At 47.2% G+C, this 21,623-nt stretch overlaps 6 protein-coding genes across 6 annotated transcripts; 4 read left to right on the top strand and 2 right to left on the bottom strand.

The window, feature by feature from the left end:
• Window positions 1-1,204: 1,204 nt before the first annotated feature.
• On the bottom strand, window positions 1,205-2,212 carry N7509_008302 (Short-chain dehydrogenase/reductase SDR; the record flags this gene model as incomplete). Its single annotated transcript, XM_056632939.1, has 1 exon — window positions 1,205-2,212. One exon carries the CDS (start codon window positions 2,210-2,212, stop codon window positions 1,205-1,207), a length of 1,008 nt encoding a protein of 335 aa, XP_056483559.1.
• Window positions 2,213-2,526: 314 nt separating this feature from the next.
• Window positions 2,527-4,234, top strand: N7509_008301 (Zn(II)2Cys6 transcription factor; the record flags this gene model as incomplete). Its single annotated transcript, XM_056632938.1, has 5 exons — window positions 2,527-2,642; window positions 2,695-3,387; window positions 3,441-3,537; window positions 3,587-3,822; window positions 3,877-4,234. The coding sequence occupies 5 exons, from the start codon at window positions 2,527-2,529 to the stop codon at window positions 4,232-4,234; spliced, it is 1,500 nt and encodes a 499-aa protein (XP_056483558.1).
• Window positions 4,235-4,409: 175 nt separating this feature from the next.
• On the bottom strand, window positions 4,410-6,201 carry N7509_008300 (uncharacterized protein; the record flags this gene model as incomplete). Its single annotated transcript, XM_056632937.1, is given in 4 exon segments — window positions 4,410-5,367; window positions 5,412-5,618; window positions 5,674-5,911; window positions 5,925-6,201. The coding sequence occupies 4 exon segments, from the start codon at window positions 6,199-6,201 to the stop codon at window positions 4,410-4,412; spliced, it is 1,680 nt and encodes a 559-aa protein (XP_056483557.1).
• Window positions 6,202-15,562: 9,361 nt separating this feature from the next.
• Window positions 15,563-17,073, top strand: N7509_008299 (uncharacterized protein; the record flags this gene model as incomplete). Its single annotated transcript, XM_056632936.1, has 2 exons — window positions 15,563-16,287; window positions 16,374-17,073. The coding sequence occupies 2 exons, from the start codon at window positions 15,563-15,565 to the stop codon at window positions 17,071-17,073; spliced, it is 1,425 nt and encodes a 474-aa protein (XP_056483556.1).
• A 33-nt stretch (window positions 17,074-17,106) lies between these two features.
• Window positions 17,107-17,796, top strand: N7509_008298 (uncharacterized protein; the record flags this gene model as incomplete). Its single annotated transcript, XM_056632935.1, has 1 exon — window positions 17,107-17,796. One exon carries the CDS (start codon window positions 17,107-17,109, stop codon window positions 17,794-17,796), a length of 690 nt encoding a protein of 229 aa, XP_056483555.1.
• Window positions 17,797-20,256: 2,460 nt separating this feature from the next.
• Window positions 20,257-20,858, top strand: N7509_008297 (uncharacterized protein; the record flags this gene model as incomplete). Its single annotated transcript, XM_056632934.1, has 2 exons — window positions 20,257-20,401; window positions 20,677-20,858. The coding sequence occupies 2 exons, from the start codon at window positions 20,257-20,259 to the stop codon at window positions 20,856-20,858; spliced, it is 327 nt and encodes a 108-aa protein (XP_056483554.1).
• Between the last annotated feature and the right edge of the window lie 765 nt (window positions 20,859-21,623).

The following is a 21,623-nucleotide window of genomic DNA, read 5'->3' as shown; positions in this document are numbered from 1 at the left end:
ACGAGACGATCAACAGCTGGGTATCTCTTCAACATTGGAAGTGGAGCAATCAGTTGGCAATCGAAACGCCAGGGCGTCGTTGCCCTCTCAACCTGCGAAGCCGAATTTCTAGGGCAGACACAAGCCACCAAAGAAGCAGTCTGGCTGAGAAGGCTTCTCAACGAATTGAATATGAACCAAGGAACAAACGCCACGATCATCTGCGGGGATAACCAAGGAGCCATTGCGCTCTCCTCGAACCCACAATACCACTCCCGCACAAAACATATGGAGATCCAACGCAAGTGGCAGGCAGAGGTCCAGGACAACGGAACAGTCAAACTCAAGTATATCCCCACCACAGAACAAATTGCTGATGGGTTCACCAAACCCCTTGCTCGGGAAAGATTTGAGTGGTTTCGGAGAGGGCTTGGCATCGAGTGATTGCGACACCTTATTTATATTGAACGAGATTAAGGCGCAGGGCATCCTTTCCTTCCTTTCTTCACAAATGAAGTTTTTGAAGGTTTTAATGGAGCCCGTCGCAACCGCGATCATATGGCCGCTGACACCATTGGTAATGGGTTGCCATCGAGTGGGAGTGTTGAGTATCGCGGTGGTTAAAGCTTATGGCGGGACTAGAGATGGACATATCAATAGATGTATTCCCACTTTTGATAGTAACCTCAACAAGAACACTACAACTACCTATCTCAACACATATATTCGCATTCCTTTATTCCTTTCGGAACCCTAGTGGGCGGCCCTCGGAGGGCGGCTCGCGGGCGGTTATGAGGTCTATGTTTTATACACCCTTATGAAAAAAAGGGACCCTCATTGAGGGACCCTTGGCGGGTGGAGGGTCTGGACCTTAGAGCCCCCCGGCCAGGTCTAACGGGTGGTATCCGTGTGGTGCTTTGAACTGTTCCTCTGCCGAACCCCGCTACTGAACCGCGATCACCTGGTGCTCAAGGCGTACCTCCTCCCCTCTACCGCCCTCGACACATGTGGTCGACAGCTACCAAGGATGTTTGGGTGAGAACCGGCTATCTACACCGAGAGTCATGGCACATAGCCAACAACAAGGACGAAGCATTGTTTAAAAGAAAGAAGAAGACATCGCAATACTGGAAATCAAGTCCAACTGTGCACAGATCACATTGCCATACTAGCTCTCTTGAGCGCTGTAATAATAGCATCTATCAACGCGTGAAAAATGATCACTTCACTCCAGTCCGACTATCTTAAGGGAATCCTTCCAGAGACGATCCTCCTCCTCAGGGTTATATGTTTGCTTCACCCATCCGGCGCCGAAGGTTTGGCCATCGTCCTCACCACGGTCCGCTTCCTTGCAGTCCTCGAGATACTTGCCACCCTTTGCCTCCCACTCCTTGCCCACAGCCGCCCACACCGTCGTAGCCGCTCCCTGCTGGGAAGACTTTAAGATCTTCAGAATGTAGGGGTTGGTCATAATAGCCTCTAAGAACTCCGGAGGCATATTACGGGATATATCAGTGTTGATCGCGCCGGGGTGGAGACTGGTAGCATGTAGTCCCTGGGAACCATATAACCGCTCAATGGTGTTGGCCAAATATACCGCAGCAAGCTTAGCGTTGTTATACGCAGTTTCGTGGTTATATCCGCTCTTTTCGAAGTTGTAGTTGTCGCTACTTGGGAGAGTGCTAGCTCGGTGGGCAGATGAAGCCACGACCACGACTCGCGAATTGAGCTCGGGAGTCACACTGACTAGCAAAGCTTCCTTCAGAAGCTGGAAGAGGAGGAAGAACCCCACATAGTTGCCAGAGAATTGCGCCTCAATGCTATCTTCGGTGAGCGTACGGTTCTGGATGCCCATAACACCCGCGCCGTTGATAAGAATGTTGACCTGGCCCTTGGACGCGGCGAGGATTTCTTTAGCCCCAGCACGAATACTCGCAAATGAGTCCAGATCCAAGTCGATCAGCGAGACTCGACCGGGTTCTAGGATCCCGGCGAGGTTCTTCTCGGCCTTAGATCGGTTGCGGGCTGTGAGGAACAGAGTGGCCCCGGTGGTCTTCAAGGCACGAGCTGTCTCGAGACCAATGCCTGATGTGGCTCCAGTGATGACAATAACCTTACCGGCCAGCTTTCCTTCGGCACCCTCATCTTTGATGATTTGAAGGGCGGTTGGTCGTGCATCTCCGGCGCCTTGAGGGTCGAGATGCGCGGCAGCGTAGGGGCTTGGCGAGCCCATGTTGAGAAGCAGAGGAGAAGACTTTCAGATAAATATCAAGGTATAATGACTTGAATGAATCGACAATTATGGCTACTTATGTGAGTCCATTCTTTGTATAGTTCGGCCTCCAGTTTCTCCGTCCATGGCCGATGTGCGCGGTTTGTCATCCTTTGCGGCCGCAAATGCGGTCGCAAATGATCCGGTCATCTCCGCCCAATTTCCGCCTGTCATACACATCCCGCATTTTGCGGTCATCTTTCCCCACTTAGTCTCCTTGCTGCGGCCGTCAAAGCCCGCCAGAAACCGAACTCCGTCCACCTTCTACCTTCATCATGCAGACCCCCAGTCATGAACCCAGCCTCGACCTAGCCCCCCAGTCCTGCCAATCCTGCAGGTCTCGCAAGAGGAAATGCGACAAGGCACTCCCCAGATGCTCCCTCTGTGCTAAGTAAACACGAATGATTACATTACAGCAGCAGAGCTAACGCGGGCCAACGCAGGCGTAATCGAAATTGCGAGTATTGGAGACCAGATGCGCTTAGTCACTCGGCCACCACTTCAAGCCCGGAGCGAGGATGGTACCCCTCCCCTCTGGACGAGCAGGCAGATGTTCGGACTATTGACTTTCCGACCATCTTGTTTCTCGATCCGGCTCTGCTACAGCACGGCTTAGTGGAGACTTCACCTGCGACAGGGACTGTCCCGCAGTGCATTATACAACTACTAGGCGATTTGGATGAAATCCAGCTCACGGCAACGCGGTTTTTCGAGCATGTTCATCTATGGATGCCCTTCATCTCGAAGAAGCGCTTTTACGACTTATACCTGCAGCCCTCATTCCACTGGCGGCCCGATGTTGTTCTTCTTTTATTGGCACTGAAGCTCATCACTACCTTCCCGCCGGCTGGTTCTCGTAGTCCCCGGACAGCCTTGTATAACTCAACTAAACATTTTTATCTAAACGTGGAAGGGTGTTTCTCTATTTTAGTACTGCAAGCTGGAGTTCTTGTTGCTCTTTATGAGCTAGGACACGGGATCTACCCTGCTGCATTCTTGTCGATCGGGACCTGTGCGAGGTATGCCTATGCCTTGGGTATTAATGTCAGTCGCACGGTGCCGAGTCGGAGAGTGCTCACTTTGGTGGAGGTTGAGGAGCGACGGAGGGTCTGGTGGGCTATTGTCATTTTAGACCGGTTCGTTGCTGTCCACCGTGAGTCTTTTATTTCGGATACTAACAACACAAAAGCTTTGTGAGCATCGGCTGCCCGGGACGGCCCTTTGCAACTGCAGATCCAAAATTGGATGACTTTTTACCAGCAGATGATGCTGCATGGGACCAGGGGGTATGTCAATTCGTGATCTTTGGCTTTTAGCTGCTGATCTTGAAATTAGACCGTCAAACCCGATAGGTTCTCGACTCTCTCGTCTCCAATGACGGGACATATGAGTAAATTTGCTCTGCTTTGTCAAGCCGCCAGATTTTTGGGCCAAGTTCTCTATCACCTCTCAACCGACTTCACCAGCGAAGATGATGTTTGGATACAGCTCGATCGTACCCTGCAGTCAATGTTAGCCGCTGCATTGAATATTGATTTCCCGGACTATGATCAAATCACCTTCGTGTACAGGTTAGTACTACAATGGCCACCCTTATCTTGTACAGGCGTTTACACCAAACTTAGTGCCCTGGTCGCCCTATACACACCCTGGTTATTATCCGATGCAGTTGAAGAAATCGAGGCCTATCGTCCACGACGAGCGAAGGTTATCCTTCAACAAATCACGGAGCGTATTAGTGCAAATTTAATCGAGCGACAATGCTTCTTGGGTCGGGATCCAGAGGATATGTCCCCGTGGGGCCTGTATTTTGCCTATCGCATCTGTGGCGCCCATATGCGGACCAGCAGTAAATCAGCGCATGGCCTTGAGGTGGTGAGGAGCCTGCGTGAGGGGTTCATGAGTATTGATGTACGGTGGAATGTTGCGGGTGTTTATCTGCAGCTATTGGAGGCCCAGGAGGCTATCAATATGGAGGCGTGAGTTTGTGATCTATATATTGCATTCAATTATGTGCACATCTTCCTATGCAATTATGAACAGTTCAACCATGTTTTCCATCGCAATCTCTATCCAAGCCATCGACAGACCAGAATAGACGACTCCCAGTGACAACTAAACTCTACATAAGCGCCCGTTTCCGTCTTCATCCCACCGGTCACTTCCCACTCCCGTCTTCACATACAATAACTGCTGTGGGTCGTACTTGTTCTTGACACTCAGCAGTCTCTCGTACTTGATTACCGTAGAAGCTTTCCTTCCAATCTGCGTACAGATGATTGGCCTCATTCAGATAGACCATACCACCCGGTGTCGCCTTATCCATCATCGGCTGCAGTGTTTTAGCAGCATACTCATCCCGCGCCGTCATTTCCTCTGGCGTCGCGTTCCAGTCCCAGCTGCCCGCAGGAGCACAAAGAAGCATCCCATCGCGCCACGCGGGATGCAACGAGTTATCCGGATGGGATTGGGTGGCGACAGTGAAACTGTCGCAGTAGAAGGGAGAGAAGGCTTCCACAAGAGTAATATTGCGGAAAAGGTCTGTGACGACAGCATTCGTGGTAGAGTTTGCCACGAGTGATCGAGGGATGATGCGGCTGTTGGTGAAAGGATAGAAAGCGTCGTAACCGTAGGGGGCTGGACCCAGGTAGGTGTAAAAGTGGGTATAGTAGTTGGGTGAGACTTGTGGCGTATTGTAAGGAGTGATATTGCGGTGAGCTAGGTCAGCTAAGAATGGCTTAAGCAACCGATTGACCTCGGTGAGATTTGCACCAGGCATTGTTCCGTATGCGGATAGGGAGTTCTTCCCGACGGAGTAAGTGAAGGAGTTGCCGCCATCAAGGAAATCAGGAAGGAGTGCGTGGAATACACCCACGGCCTCCCAGTAAGCAGCGTTGCCAACGATCGAGTCGTTGAAGCTGAGAAGGGTACCACCCACTATACTGTCCGTGTGCAATCGAGCGGTCATCGAGAGAACGACGGCAAAAGTGCCACCGCCACCACCGCTGAGGGCCCAGTAGAGGTCCGAGTTTTGATTTGGGGTCGCTATGAGGTGCTGACCGTCGACTGTGACAACCTCCCACTCCAGCACATTGTCGGCACTCGTGCCGTAGGAGCTAGAGAGGATTGAGTGGCCGCCGCCCTGTGTATAACCACCTACGACACCGACGGTAGGACAGGTACCCCAACCATGCGGTGACCTGTCGAATTGGCAAGCCCGTAGGCTTCCCATCCTTCAATACCAGCACCTAGCTTTGCAGCGGGCCCTTTATAATAGGGGGAGCTGTAGGAAGGGATGTACTCGGTGGACTTGAGATTGTGTGTCCAGAGGGACAAGCTGCCTCTCCCGGTGGACTTGCCCAGGTAGCTGGATTTATTAGTAAATTCTGGTTCAAATATCAATTGAGAGGTATAGTACGTACTCATGTCCTGTGTTCTTGATCACGATTCTTATGTTGTACTTTTTAGCAAACGCAATGGCGCCCCGGACATCGTTTACTCCAGTGACATTGACAACGTAGTTGGGGAAGTTGCCCAGCTCACAATTCTGAGACACATTGGTGAAGGGAACGCAAGTGTAGTTCTGGAAGTACTGGCTGAGAACATCTCCAGGAGCGGAAATACTGGCGTGTGTCAGTGATGGGACCCCATTTGGACAGACTGTGAGACTCACTGGCTGGGAAGTGCCACATCCCATGTAGTTTTGAGTTGGGCACAGGCGAGGAATCAAAAGTTCCGAAAGAAGATTCATGGCATACGCTAGCCTCAGGTATAGTTGCAATCAAGTTTCCATTGATGGTCTTGTTGAGCTTGGCCCACTCGTGGGATTTGGGCCATGCGGCGTCCCCAGGGAGAGCACGACACGACGGCAGATTGGAATGACTGGTACTTGTTGCCAGTCCAAAGGCCGTACTTATCAGACCAAGAAACACAAGAGATTTCGTAGACATAATGGGTATCCCACTAAGTGAACAGTGAATGAATGGTTGTGATTCGAGCCAACAAGCTTTCCCTCGAGGGGGCTTTTATACCTGACACGAGAAGAGGTGGACATTCATGTTAGCGGAGCCAGTACATCCGGAAATCCCATCATGACAATGGCTGAGCAAGAAAAGTCAACTCCCAATCTAGTTAGCTAGAGCTTCCTTCCATACCTGACAATCGCCACATGGTCGCCAAGCGATGAGATCGCAGCTGAGGCTTAGCAGCATGGCACGTTAGCGGCAGAAGCCTGCATGAAGTGGCATGATGGGCTGTCTTAACGCTTGATCAACTGAAATCAAGGATTGAAATAACTGGCCTTAAGACTATTGCCAATAGCTCTTTTTAATTTGCTGATTGATGCCACCTGGGAAAGAGTTGGTTGTCTTTTTCCGTGGCGGTGGATTCTCGGCCTCTCTTCGTTGTCGCGGATGCTCCGATGGCTCGCTCGGTCATCAGTGAGACCGGCTTATGGCTACCGACAAGCCTTCAATTTGGACATGGGTAAGAGGCTCATGGCCGTCAGAATATGGTGAGTTGCTAATATATTGGCTGTTAATTTCTGTTCGGACAGGGTAATGTAGAAGAGAGGAATGGAGAGACTTTGGAAGTTTACTGTATGGCTAAGCAAAGGGCATCGAGCCTTTCTGAAATGGGCTTGCTTGATGCGCCAGGCGAAGTGCCTGTGTTAATCATTTCTTCTGAAACAACAAAGACGTAAGTGAAGTGAGATTAAATGGCTTGGCCCGTTAGGTTGTTGCAGCTGGTTTAGTCTCGAAGACGAGGGGGAACATAGCTCTGTCAGGTCTAGTGTAAAGAATCATCAGCGATATTTTCTGAACAATGGAGAGCCCCGAACAGCCAGCGTTCATTTTGAGATCGAAGTGCAGTACCGGGCGTTGGGAAAGAGCAGGGAAAAGCCTAAGCGTGACTTACAAGACATTGAGTGACTTGCGATAGAAAGTTTGCCATTCTACAGAGAGGGCCGTCAGTACATGATATCTACGATTAATTTTGCCGTAGTTTTTGGACTTACGTTGTCGGTAAATGCTGTTTACTGTAGGGAATTTTGTAAAGTATGACATCTATTTATCATCAATCATTAGTAGGTACCCTGTGAAGGCAGCTTGGAACTTACTGTGCCCCTAGCTTAGACTACTCCAGATCCTTGAAACGTTTGTTCAATAAATTCTCAGTGTTGAGCGGAGGATAGGCTAATATTGAGTATCCTCTACGTTAGCATGGTTTCAAATGATTGGGTACCTACACTTACTTCTTGAAGGATTGACTATTGAGAAAAGTTAGGCTTTAATGATGTAAGAGGTCAGCTTATTTTATTGTATGATTTGGAGGTTAATCCATACCAAAGAGTAGCCGTAGAGACGAATCATACTTGACACTTTTTGTACCAGAATCACAAAGGAATTATTGTGAACGATGGTACTGCTGGCCAAGGACCGGGTATTTATAGTTATTCAGCAAGTCATTTACTCTGCGTCAATAAGATCATCATGTTTAATTGCGAGGGCTCAAACACGAACTTCTCTTCAATGATGACTGACTCAACATTTCATCATTGGTTTAATGCAACTCTCAGAGGAATTAAATTTTGCGTATGGTGATCCAGACAGAAAATAGAAACGTTTCTGGCTGTTGGCATTGTTTAACAGTTATGATACCGTAGATAAAAACCGATAACAGTTATCAACATTTATCACCGTTAGTCCGCCCTTTACTGCGACGGGCAAGGTGACAAGATCGTGCGATTTCATCCCACTCACCGGCGATGAGTTAGTCCCCGCAACAACAACTCAACGGAGGCAGGTAGACCGCAGGTTTCTTCGTTGCCTACCTCGCATATCGGAGAAAATCCATCACCTACACAATATCAAGTAGATACAAGCTATGGGTCGGCGCGCGGCTGATTCGCACAGCCCCATCTCACAACAGAGTTTCTTGTAGGGTGAGCCAGTCACTAGTTCGATTACGTTTTTGAATAACAAACCTCTGCGGTCAGCCGCGTCTTTGCAAAGGCATTACCTGCATCAAACTCCTGGGAACGAAGCGGATGCAGGTGGGTACTACTACTCGGAAATATAAGCTAATTAGTGCCATCAATAGCCCACATGCTCACAAGTCGTCTTTGAAATTATTGGTTAATAACTGGCCTTGGCTCCCAGGAGCCTGTAGATCGTAAATATTAATGCGATCATTGGATACCACTAATAGAGAGGAGGAATAATGAGCTAATCGGTGCCATGACTAATCCATATGTGCCACAAAGCCTCCGTAGAAATGATAGGTCCAAATTTGTCTATAAGTTCCTGGGAGCCAAAGCCAAAACTACACCTACCCTAGCTGAACAGCCCGTCATCAGTGTGATCATTGGACACTATTTATAGAAAGACATTTACTGAGGAATAATCAGCCAATCGATGTCCATATGTACTACAAAGCCCCAGTGGAAATGGTTGGTCTAAATTTTGCTAAGAGCTCCTGGGAGCCTAAGCCCACCATTACACCTACTATAACTGGATAGCCTACCAGCAGTACCTGCATCGAATTCTCGGGAACTAAGTCGATATATAAAATTGGGTACCGCTGCAAAGAGATCTAAGCCAATCAGAGCCATGAATGCCTGGGGACGCCTCAGGCCAGAAGCCTGTGATTATCGATATACACGCTGTCGTTGGATGCCAATGATATAACTGATATAGTCCAAGAGATAATGGGACACTCGGTGCCGTGAATGACTCGAATGCATCAACACTTTTAGTCTGTCACGCGGAGAAGACTGCCGCGTAAGCAATTTGACCCAGTAGAATAGATTTTTGTTGTTTAGAGGTATAAATCGTATTATTAGTTCTTGAAGAAATATAAGGCTATATATACAATTTAGAGCCAAGTTGATATTAAATCAACTTGATTGTATATGTAGACATCTCGTAGCTATTTCTGATAGTGCGGCTTGCTTCCTGATCTGTAAATCCTCATCCCACGATGTATTCCCTTGTCGCCCAGACTGATCGTAATGTACCAATCTTCTTCTCTTACCCTGAATTTCTTCGATTAACAATAGCTTCAGCGCCAGAGCTGTAGACTTACTGCTGTGCTCGGCTGTGTCATTGTGATCATCTAAAGTTATATCCATCTTCTGTGTCAAGCCTAAGACAGGAAATAGAGTTAAGCGGGCTGGCATTGTAGGATGGCAGCTCTCTACGGACTGTCTTTTACCAGGCCCCTTAGTATACAATCATTTTATATAGTGTAAATCTAGCCTACATGAAAAAGTCACAACCGAAATTTACAGCCATTTCACCCCTTTCTTCACTTAAGACCCCTTTTCATTAGAGCCAATGATATGATTGATTCATCATTGGCAATTTGTATTTTCTGATCCTTCGGAATGACCTAATCTGGTTCAGCCAATGAACATAAAGCCATACATTACACTTTACGTAATAGCCTGGCTGTACGTACATCGCCCGCATAGTACATATGATGAGCTGGATCTAACCTATGTCAGCTCTCCCATGATGTAAGCTTAGATGATGGAAAATCACCTCAAGTGCAATGTCCCATTTTCTTGAAATCGCGCCAAAGATAGCGACTCCTAGCAATATAGCACCCATGTTTGATAAATGGGTTAAGATAAAATGCAGCTTCTTCCGGCCCTGCGTGGCGCTTTTTACTAACCACAGGCACCAAGCCATTTCACTGAGATGATCCAGGAAAAGTAGGAAGGGAGTGGTGAAATGAATATCACCCAGCGAGAATATTCTAATAAACGTAAATATTATTTTTAAGACCGTTGATGTCAAAGCATAGATTCTGAATACGACACGCGTTGTTCGACTTGTGAATGGATTATTGAGCTGCTGGAGGTCGATGCGGAGAAACTAGGCCAGAATAAGCGTAGAACTGGCGTTCTTAAGCTATAACGAACATTTTGCATAGAAGGAATTGTTGAAAGAATTCTAAGGAGAATTTGAATCCATATCGATTTCTTCTCGCTCCAGAAAAGCCCTGTCAATACAGCGGACAGGAGAAAGGATAAGACGTATAGGGCCAAGTCTGTCTTATGAAATGGCCAATCATCTCCGAACACCCATAAGAGGAGCAGCCTGGCTATCAAAGCAAATAGAAGTATTGCAATTAGCAGTGCTTGGAAATATATTTCGAAAGTCATGACAAAAGATATTGAAATAGCATGTCACGGTGAGAAGAGGGTCCCGATTGCGAAATAAAGATCGTTAAATACAGTGACACTTGATTAAAAGCCAGAGGAGCCTTAGTATATCTAAGGAGGAGGAGAGTCGTCATTCTTTGCGTTAAGAATATTTGCCTTGCCACCAGGTTTGAGCTCACGCAATGAACTATTCACACTAATTTCCTGGGAACTCTGCTAAAATGTCTCGGGGACTGGCATTCAGTATACACGACTTGTGCAGGGTACGGTCCCACATAGCTTATCTCTGCTACTCTCAACAAGAAGAAGCTAAATATTTTTCAGTTGCCTCGCGCTAAGTCTTGCGTCTATGATCAGCTTGTGGTTTCCTACTTTTGGCGGTTAATGCTTCGAAAAACACCATCTGCACCTACGGATACATTAGCCCATGACAGCTTCATTCCTGGGAGCTAATTGCTTGCTCTGCGGAATCGATCTCTTCTGGGAACTACAGCGATCTATATTATAATTGGATGAGCTTCAAGTAAAGCTGAAAATTGGAGCAAACCAACTATGGGAGTTCATATGTGAAAATATGTGAATGCAGATCAAATATTCTCAAGGTTAAAGATGCTCGGAATGAAATCTCACTATAAATATCACCTTGAATGTCTTTGTGCTGAATTAACTGTTGCATGATACAGCAACGAGATCTCCTTTGTTGAGATACAAATCATCTAGCGAAAAAATAGCGCGATAATCTCATCCTTTTCTAAAACATGGCGTGCCCCCCTCCTTTCGTTCGTGAGTCACCTCTACTTATTCAAGCATAAGTACGACCAAAGGCAGCTAATCCGTCTGATGAGATCAGCGCGTCAAAAAGCCTCTTGTCTTGTTGGTCTATTGCCATGCGGCAAGTCTCTAGATGTCTCTTACCCCAAACAATGGGCACAAGCCGCCCTGCTTTGCTATCATGCAAGGAGAACTACCAACCGTTCGAAAGCTACTTCGTCGATATGATACTGATATCAATGGTCGAAGTCCAAAATCTCAACCTCCAATCCTGATAGCCCTCGAATATCAACAACACGAGATCTTAAGGATCCTTCTGAAAGATCTGCGACTTAATATCAACATTCAAAATGACCGAGGATACACCGCACTTCATCTGGCTGTCATATACGACGACCCCGTTGCAATACAAATTCTCTTAAATCATGAGCACATTGACGTCAACCATCTCGACTCCATGGGGAATAGTGCACTTCTCCTAGCTACCATGTCATACGACGGTCTGAGCCCGAAGAGAAACGAGATCACAGATCTTTTACTTTCAAGTATGAATTCTCTTGTAAATGAGCGAGACCAGAGAGGCCGCTCGCTACTGTGGCATGCTGCAAATAATGGCCACAAAAGACTGGTCCTTCAACTGGCGCAGCTGACGGATCTGGAGCCTGAGATTCCAGACAATGATGGTGTATCTCCCCTGGACCAAGCTAGAAAAAGGGGAGCATCGAGATAGTTTCGCTTCTGCAGAGCCTTGCTGCACGTGCTGGCTCATGGGGGTAATCCAGGCATGGCATATGATAGCCTGGTAATCGCAAATTTGAAATGTATTGATAAAAGGCTAGGTCTTTCAAGCCAAAATAAATTTCAGCATTTCTTGTCTAAGAAACGTACTTAGGGATGCTTTGCAAACAAAGGGGGTGTTTCTTAGGGGTGATCTATTTTCGAAATCTTCTGAGTGCGTAGACCGTATACATACTGAATCTCCTCGTATACCTTGACGTCTTACCGCTGAAAGTCCCAATCGAGTGGTAGGTCAGAGGAAGCGATAGGCTAGGTCGCGAACCTAGATCGTAAAGTTGGCGTTGAATGTTTGAATTCACCCTCCCAGTGATATTGTCCCGTATTTTCGTGGCCCATTCGTTCCATAAAGCCGATACATCAGATTGCAGCCATTGGACTCTGCCTTTGGAAAGATTAGTCAGCGTCCGCCACTAGAATTCCGCTGAAGAATAGTGCCAAGGTTAATTCTCTGGATGGAATATACAGTACTGCTCGCCGCTGAAATGGTTGATCTATGCTGGTAGTGCTCAATCCAAGGGTTCTCCAAGCTACTAGATCATACCTCAAAGAGAACGGGGCCACTACGAAGGGTGCAAAACGCGCATGGATACTTAATAAATTGCGACTCCTCTGAGGACGAGAATGGGGCTGTGCTTGCGAAGATTGTATTTGAGAGGAGAACTGGGATTCGTCTTGCCAGTGCCTCATGGCCATCAAATAGAGCGTTATTCACGACGCAATGAATAGTCTCTTGATATCCGTGCCCAGATCACTGGTGCATCTTGCACTGCTCCAGCTCTCCCATTGCCTTATTGTACTCATGATACCATCTTGGGCCATAAGTTTGAAGACACCGCCTAATCGGGTAATACTGCCATTTTACCCACCCTACATTCAAATATATATATTGCATGCAATATGCAATGTTATTGCACCAAATTTTGCTATAATATAGAATAATCAATTACAAAATATATAACAAAATTTCAATCGCTAAAACCGAGTATAGTAGCCACGTGCCTTACGAGTCTCGCTTACACGCTGAGGCATTGATCTAATTATACTATCAATTTTATTTTGATCTAGTACATCCCAGGCCTCCGATATACACTCTCTAAATAGCTTCCAATCTGCCTCAGATGTACCACAATGTAGTAGATTAGGATAGAGCTCATATAATTTACGTTTGAGCATACGCCACACAGGTTCAATAGGGTTAAGATCTGGCGAGCGTGGCGGCCATTCCATGACATGTATACCATGACGTTCAAACCATCGCTGAGCAACGTAGGAGCGGTGGATTTTAGCGTTATCTTGCTGAAATATATTTCCAGGTTCATAGTGTTCAATAAACCCTTTTTCAAGCGCTTTCAGGTAGGATTTCGTTGTATAACCACCTCCGCGACCTCGCTGTCCTTCTGAAAAGTCACGCTCCATAATCACAAGTTTTGTACGCCCTCCGAGCCATATTCCAGCCCAAACCATTTGACAAATATCTTTCACATGAACCTTTACTTGTACCATTCCCTGCCGGTAAGCTTCTCCTCTAAGCCGGGTAACGTATTGGCCGTTTAAATTAGGGATACGTTGAACGCTGCATTCGTCGGAAAAGATGAAGCTTTGTAGTTGGGAATTGTAGCGTTCAGCCCTCCAATTTCGGCAAAATCGGACTCTTTTGCGGGCGTTCTCCCTCGAAATTGGGATACAACGTCTTGCTCGATAGCGCTGGAGGAATTTTGAACGTAGGAATCGCTTGATTGTTGATCGAGATGGATGACTGGGTATACGGGCGCTCAGCTCACTAAGGCTTAGCCAAGGCTCACGGCGTGCAAGTAAACAAGTGTATTTGATAGTAGAGTACCTATAGACTTTAGGGGCACCTGAACGAGGCAGTGATTTGAGCGTTTGGTGCTCTCGGAATCGTTTGATTGTAGAGTATATTGTTGAGCGTGCGACGTTGAACTCAGCAGCCATTTTAGTAGGCGATACACCACATTCATGAGCGTATATAATAGCTGCGCGGGCCTCAGATGAAAGCTCACCCCCTGGCCTTCGATTGCCACTTATTTCAGTGCCAAACCGACGCATATTGGTGGTGTAGGGGGTAGTTGAAGAAGATGGGTGGGGGGTGACGCGAAATTCGCGCTAAAAAAATAGCGCGATGTCTTCAAACTTTTGGACCGCCTTTGTACAAGGTCCATGAATAATTGCGCAGACGTTCGAGCTCAGAAATGAGACTCCGTTCACGATTTTCAAGTAGCGATACCTGCTCCTCAATTTCGCAAAATAAAAGATAGAAGGGTGTTCTTGCTTGGTGATATCTTGAATATTCAAGGAAAGCTATTCAAAGTTAGTAGGAATATTTTGGTTGTGCACAGTAGACTCACGGTAGCGCCGGGAACCGAGATGAGAGGCGAGGGCCGTGGATGACACGTATCTGTTGGGGGTCATTTCGCAGGCTTCCTTTGCGGGTGTACGTTAATCGATAGTCCGATGGGTTGTTATGGTAACAGATTTGACTGGATACTTATACCCTGGCTGAGGAGTCACAGGATGCCATGATTCGGCATGCCTCCAATCCTACTCCCGGGATTCAAGTCGCGCTTCCTCGAGCCCCGAGCCCATTGCTAGAGCTGTGAAGAATCAAAAAGACGTATTTTTAAGATGAATGACGTGAAGGAGTAAAAATATATCTTTCTTTTTATGTGCCCTCGAGCTATGAGTGGCCCTCCTATGAAGTTAGACGGGGTGGAATCCACACTTTTGTATATTCCGAGACTAAAAATGTAGAGGCAGACTGCACTTTTTCGGTCTAAAGTCATAAAAAATATTCTATTCCAACCATTGCTACACTGCTACAAATAGAGATGAGTGAGATATTTTTGGCCCGTACGGGGCACCTGCAGTCTGAACATGGTGATGTAGGTCTCCTTGGCAGAAGGCTACAGCGCCGTAAGGGCTGCAGGCGGGCCCGTAGCACTCCGTATATTCTTAGGAGGAAGCAAAGCTATGCGGAAGCATACTTAGTACATAAATGAGGGGGTCTGCGGTGGGCGGGAAGAAAACCGTTGCGAAGAGAGCGCAACTCCCCCTCGAAAAGGCGATATTCCTTTCGAAGGAGAGGATATACTAGCGATATCTGTGTGCGATCACAAGCACGGAATATCGTGGACCCGACGCAAGGGGGGGCCTCTTCGCAACAATCCCGAATAGAACATATCATCTTTCACCGAGCAGGCGGTTCCATGGCTCATCGAAAACTCATTTGTCGAAAATGTTTGGAGGTTGACTCCTGATCGACGGTCCTTGTGAGTAATGGTTCCCCGGTATTTGTGAAGCTAATTGATCCCCATGACTTGAGTCAAAGGGTCCTGCTATTCTTGTTTGGTAGGGAAATAATTGTGCATCACGCCAAAGATTTGTAGCGCGTGCATCGAAAATCAATCGCAAGCCTCAGCCTCGACACTAGAGATCACTTTGCTTCCGACCCGCCCATCCAATTTGATTTATTTCCCCACCGCCTTCATAAGCAATACTGCACGCGTCTAATTTGCGTTCACTGATCATCTCTTGCTTGATTGCGACCCTCCAGAATGTCAGCCTTACAGTTCAGAGGGAATCCAAACTACCGTGGATCGCGTCCGAATCCATCAACTCCCACTGCAGACCGACCGCTGCTATCTAGAAAGAGTGATAGCACACCGGAAAAACTCCAAGGTGAAACCAAGACCAAACCTCCACGCAAGTTCGCCTCCTTGCTTGCTTCGAGCAATAGCAAAGAGACCAAAAGGGACACGTCCGATGATGCCTCCGACACTGAGCGACCACACAAGAAGCGCACAATGAGTGTTGATGAATCCCAAGACCCTACACCAATTTCAAACCCTTGCCCCTCTGTTCCGAGATGGTCCAACCCGGATCCTTACACTGCGATACCCTTACGAAGCAAACAAACGAATCAAAGGCTCGATGTTGTCAAGCTGATTCAAAAACCAAGACTTGGCGATAAAGCGAAGGCAGCTGAGACAGATGAACTCAGGGAGAACTTGGATTTCGTTTCCCTCAGCATGATATCAGAATCAGAGCATCAGAGCAACGCTCCCGAGAACGCCTCCGATATCGCCCTCAAAGGGCCAACAAGCCAGGAAAATGTGTACTCTGCCGACCCGAGTCGAAAGCGAACCCGGAGGGGTGCGATCAAACGCCACGTTAGGAAGACCGGCAAGCCTACAAGCAAGTACAACTGCGACGGTTCAGTTATCAAGGAGTGGAGACCACCGTCCCAAGAGACGGGTACGCCTTGGTTTGAGTCCACTCCGTCTTCCTTGCACATAGAATTTCAGTCTGTACTTCCCCTGTCCTCTCGATCGCTATTGAGTCTTTCCTTTTCTAAACCCGCACTAGGTTAGATCGCGAGATTCTCAGCTTTTATGACTGGGCCAAGCCACAGGAATTTGGAAACGTTGTCCGTAGAGATCTCGTCGAGCGATTGAATATTGCATTTCAAAGTCGATACGCTGGCACTGAAATCCATGCTTTTGGCTCTTCTGCCTCTGGTATCTACCTGCCTACCGCGGATATTGATCTGGTACTACTGTCCGACAATTTCAGACGCACAGGAGTGCGTTCATTTGGTGAGAGGAAAGGAAAACTAAACGCAATTTCGGGCTTCCTGGAAAGTACCAATATTGCTGTTCCTGGTTCGATCGAGTGCGTTACCCATGCTCGGGTCCCGATCCTGAAGTTCGTGGACCGGCTGACTGGGCTGCGTGTTGATATGTCCTTTGACAACAACAGTGGGTTGATGGCCAACGAGACATTTAAAACATGGAAGGAGCAGTTCCCCATAATGCCCGTTATTCTGTCAGTGGTCAAGCAGTTTTTGCTGATCCGTGGCCTCAATGAAGTCCGGACTGGTGGACTGGGAGGCTTCTCCGTCACTTGCTTGGTCACAAGTCTACTCCAGCATCTGCCCAAAGGACATATGCAGCTCAACCCTGGCAGCATTCTCATGGAATTCTTTAATTTCTACGGAAACAAGTTTCAATACAATCAAGCGGCAATCTGTTTGGATCCTCCGGGATATTTCAGCAAGGTGGGATAGGTTCAAATGGTCCACTTATGCACTATCTGACTCATGAAACACAACAGAAATCATTTGGAACCCCCCGATCGTCTCACTATTGAAGATCCTAACAATACGGACAACGATATCTCTGGCGGCACAAGGGCGATCGACCTGATTCTTCGCACCTTCGCTAGTGCTCATACCACCCTGAAAAATCGTATGGAACACCTCGCACTCGTCCGAGGCCCGAACAAGAGCATTCTGGGGCCGATCATTGCAGCGAACTTCGAAAAATACACTGAACAGCACAATCAACTTCGTCGGGTCTTCATGACAGAAAGCAGATTCGCTGGGCACAGAGTGCCTCCACCGCCGCCGTCAGAACTTTATCATGATAGCGGAGTGCATTCCGCTCCCCCGCCGCTGCCCGCCGGGCCGCCGCCTATAAACCCTACCCTACCCTCGGTGCAACAACCCATCAATAATGCAAGATCAAGATCCAAGGGCACGAGAGCCGAGCCAGAAGATGTTTCCGATGAATATTCTAGTGAAACGAAGCTAGTCAAACCCCGCAAAGGCCAAATAGGACGACAAGCGCGTCGGTGGCGTGCCGCAAGAATGAAATACCTCAGGCCTGATCTCAAGAATCTCCCCAGCTCCATCACTGTCAAACAGGCTCTTTGGCACGGCGGCTATGCTACCAACGGGGAAATGAAACGTGACTTGAGCTCGAGAGAACGGAGACAAGTCGCGGCCTAAGTGGTTCTCCCCTGCTTCGGACCTGACGTCCGCAACGACTTTCTCTTGGCTTTTGTTTGTACGATCATTTTGTACGATGATGTAAAACCTTCTCATGTAGTTGGCCGGCCGTGTGTTGTCAACTCTTCGCGGGTGACTACCTTTGGTGGTGGAATTCTATGCTTGCCTCCACTGGATAACAACAATCTTGCTTCAGATCAATGCCTGTTTTCCTTGCGAGTACGAGGCAGAAAGGGGTGTGGTCTGCCTGAGCCCCGCGGCGTTCCTACTCAGCCATCTTGCTGCGTCGTTTCCTGCATTACTGTACCACAGTGTCCCGGTAGCCATTGCAGGCGGAGCGCGAGTCCATTCGCCTGAGCCCCTGTCGCTGCCCGGAGGTCTCACGCTTTGTTCACTTTGATGTTCACTTAGATTCTTTAAGTGTCTTGACTCGGTCCACCCAACCCTTCGTTTGGCCTAGCAGGGGGAAAAGTGTCGAATCAGGATAGACCCCTTAACAGGAACTATCGGTAAGCTCAGCTGTCAGTGGTTGATTGCCACTAGAGCCCGTTTCGGAGAGGATCTACAGAAGAGGAGCTTACTAAGAAGCAAGCCCGTGAGTCTGAGTAACTATGTATGGAACAGGCGGACGGATGTACTTAGAAGGGAACAGCTGTTTAGCGATAATCCATTGCTACGTACCAGACCTTACCGATTGATCCATCGTCGACAAATAGTAGTGGAGAGGATATTATGTCAGTGGTAAATTACCACTGGAGCTCGATTTGGACAGAATCCACAAGAGAGGGGCTTACTAAGAAGCAAGCCCTGAGGTTCTGTCGGTAAAGGTGGGAAGGAATCTGACCAGCGCAATTTGATTCATTCAAGACCTATGTCGGTGTTCCGTATTGTGTAATGTATGGGTCATTTCTGCCGCGGACTCGTTCACGATATCTGTAAAGTTGTCTTCAAAACCAAGACGGTGACTCCGTACCAAACATAATCAAGGTGTCAGAACAGGCTAATACAGTACGGCATAGTATGCAAAGAATGGGGATATCTTTTCAGAAGGGGAACCAATCAGTAGAATTGACATATAGGATTGGTTGATTGAGATCAAAAGAATGGCAGGTAGAGGGTATGTTAAATACCCATCTGCAGAATTGGCTCAGTCGATATGTGGATGGAACCAACTTCTCCATGTCTCGTAGGACCCATGGGATACTCGAGAGTGACTTTGTGTTGTCTCGGAGCCCCAAAAGTATATACAAAAGGCAAAGGAAAGCGGCGTAAAGAAGAAACCAATAGGAGACAGCTGTAAGTAACTGCTCCACTATTGTCGACAGATTCACATCTCAAAAAAAAATCTGTAGATGCGAATTACTTTCGAATTTCAGACTTTGTCTCATTTTCAAGAGAGTTATACTTCACAGCGTGAAGCCATGATTAGTGCTAAGCTCATGTCGCACTTTTAATTTGCGCTTCCTCCGGTAGTTGCCCTCACTATAGTTGATATAGGGGATATGCACCCAGTATGGAGAATTTTGTATCGCAGAGCAGCCGATGCGACATATATCCTTGCTCGTCGGTCCTACATGTGTTGTGTCTGGCGATTTCCTCCCCAATCTGACAGTATCTGTCATTGTAAACGAGGACTGGAAGAATTTAGCTGTAATTCCTCCATTGGGGCCTGTAGTGACGTACCTGAACACCCTATGTCGATAAATTCTACATTGACAGAATGAATCGTATTATTGTCGCGCGATTGCACACACAAACCGAGCTGGCTGCCATAGATACCTTCTTCGCCTAAACTTTTGCCATAGCAATGGCAACTATCCCAAAGACGAAGTTGCGCATATCGGTGGTTCGGGATGTTATTTCCAACAGTGCTTTCCAGAATGAGTAGCTGGAAAAAAAGAGAAAATGGGAAATACATGTTGAGGATTTCCTGTTAAAAGGATTTCAGTCAATAGGAATTTTCAATCGGAACCTTCAAATTCTCAGGGCATTCAGCCCTCAAATATAGATCGAGCAGACCAAGAGGCTTGCCACATTAAAACATGCATATTTCAACGCGCATAGAATGGATGGAGGGAGTTGGCCGTTCAAAGCCAGTACAATCTGGTCATCAAGGATGAGGTTTTCTCAATACAACAAACAGGCGTTGGTAGTATTCGATGAGTCACAGTTTTGATTGCGAAAATATCGGTCAATCAATTTAATAGTTGAGAGTTTGGTGAATTAGAGCTGTGACCGATCTTTGGTCTACCGTTGGAATCCTGGGCCTGACCATGGATGCATCATGTTTAACCTGTCATGACTGAATTATCAACGACGCAAGAATCAACTGCCTTGAATATGATCCTGGCTCACGAATACAAAATTTGAAGTAATTTACTTCTACACATGTTTTTGATAAGTCTACAAAGGAGAGATTGACAGCCCCCTCATCCGCCAAATAAAAAGTAACTTTTCATCATGGCCGGTATGGATATCACAAATGACGTCCGAGTCGGCCAAGGCATGAAAGAAGGCCAGCTGTCTGAATTCAAGTTGGATCAAACGCTTGAGTGCGACAGTCCCATCGGCGTTGGCCGAAACCCCGAGAAGAACCCCCCTAGTGGTAGGTAGCGAGGCCGCGATGCCTTCTCAGATGTTTTGAATACTTTGGCTGATGATTTTTCTTCTACTCGCAGTAGGAAACATACGAGCGAGTCATGTCGGTGAACGAACCTTACCAGCGCGTTATGAGGGACTTGACAGATCTTGAGCGGGAAGATCCAAATTTAGCCTTCCAAGGAGCGCGAATTTTGGGTCTCTACCGACGTCTTTGCAGGTCATGCGTGTCCAAGCACCTCGATGGCGAGAGCCTCGAAAGTGACAACTAAACATTTCGAGAGGCTAACATGCATCTGAACGACGAAAGAGATGGACTTCAACTCCACCGTGACGAGCAGCAGTCTCGATTGCTTCTCTTGGACCGAGATTTGGAATTGTCTCGACAGCGATTGATCAGCATTCTTAACGACTGGAGCCAGTACTCTCGCGGGGAGCTGACCGGTCTGGCGGGTCTTGAGTAATTTTTCGGGCTTTCGGGCATACTTTTGGAATCGCCACTCAAACGAGACTGGTGATGTTCATTAGGTACAGGTGGAACATAGTTCTGGTTCCGAGCCAGCGAAGAATCGCTACCTCCAAATAGGTCTACTGGAACATATCTCAAACTACTAGACACTCGCTACTCGGGTATGTAGCTAAAGCATTTCATCTCTTTCTGTACAACGCTGCCAAAGGCCGTCCCCTCGAAAGTAAGTGATTTACTGCAATGTAAAAGTTTTGAGCATACACCAACTGTTCAGGGCACTCATCATACAGTAAGAGAGGAAATCAAATCTTTGCATGAAGCTGAATATGCGAGCTGTGGGTACCAAAAATACCTATTCGTTCTAAGCATTGCCATTTCAAAAATGATTCCTATAAAGATACGTCCAATTCCTGGGAGCAATTACAGTTCTGGGGAATGCTAATATGATCCTTCCAACCGATTGTCTCAATAGCTAGGGATAAATGGTATTCCTTATCTGCTCCTAGGATATCTGGTGCTATAACGGGTATTTATTGACAGGCTGGTGCAAGAAAGGAATCGTAGGCAACCAATCTATCGTGGCTTGTAAGCTTGCAATGATGATGCATTTGCCGATGCCTTTATAATCTAAAAAAACTATTTATATGCTTGTTCCCGGATAATTGTCCTATTGTTCCAACTCCTTTTACCTACTCATTTTGAGCTTTACCCAAGCCCCTGAAATCTTGCAGCTTAAGCTTTTGGCAGTTTTTCATCCCCA

This window comes from Penicillium cosmopolitanum (genome assembly GCF_028827165.1).
Source record: "Penicillium cosmopolitanum strain IBT 29677 chromosome Unknown utg000009l:1.0-9042332.0:1.0-9050551.0, whole genome shotgun sequence".
NCBI lineage: Eukaryota > Fungi > Ascomycota > Eurotiomycetes > Eurotiales > Aspergillaceae > Penicillium > Penicillium cosmopolitanum.
This window is presented reverse-complemented; position numbering and strand designations above follow the sequence as displayed.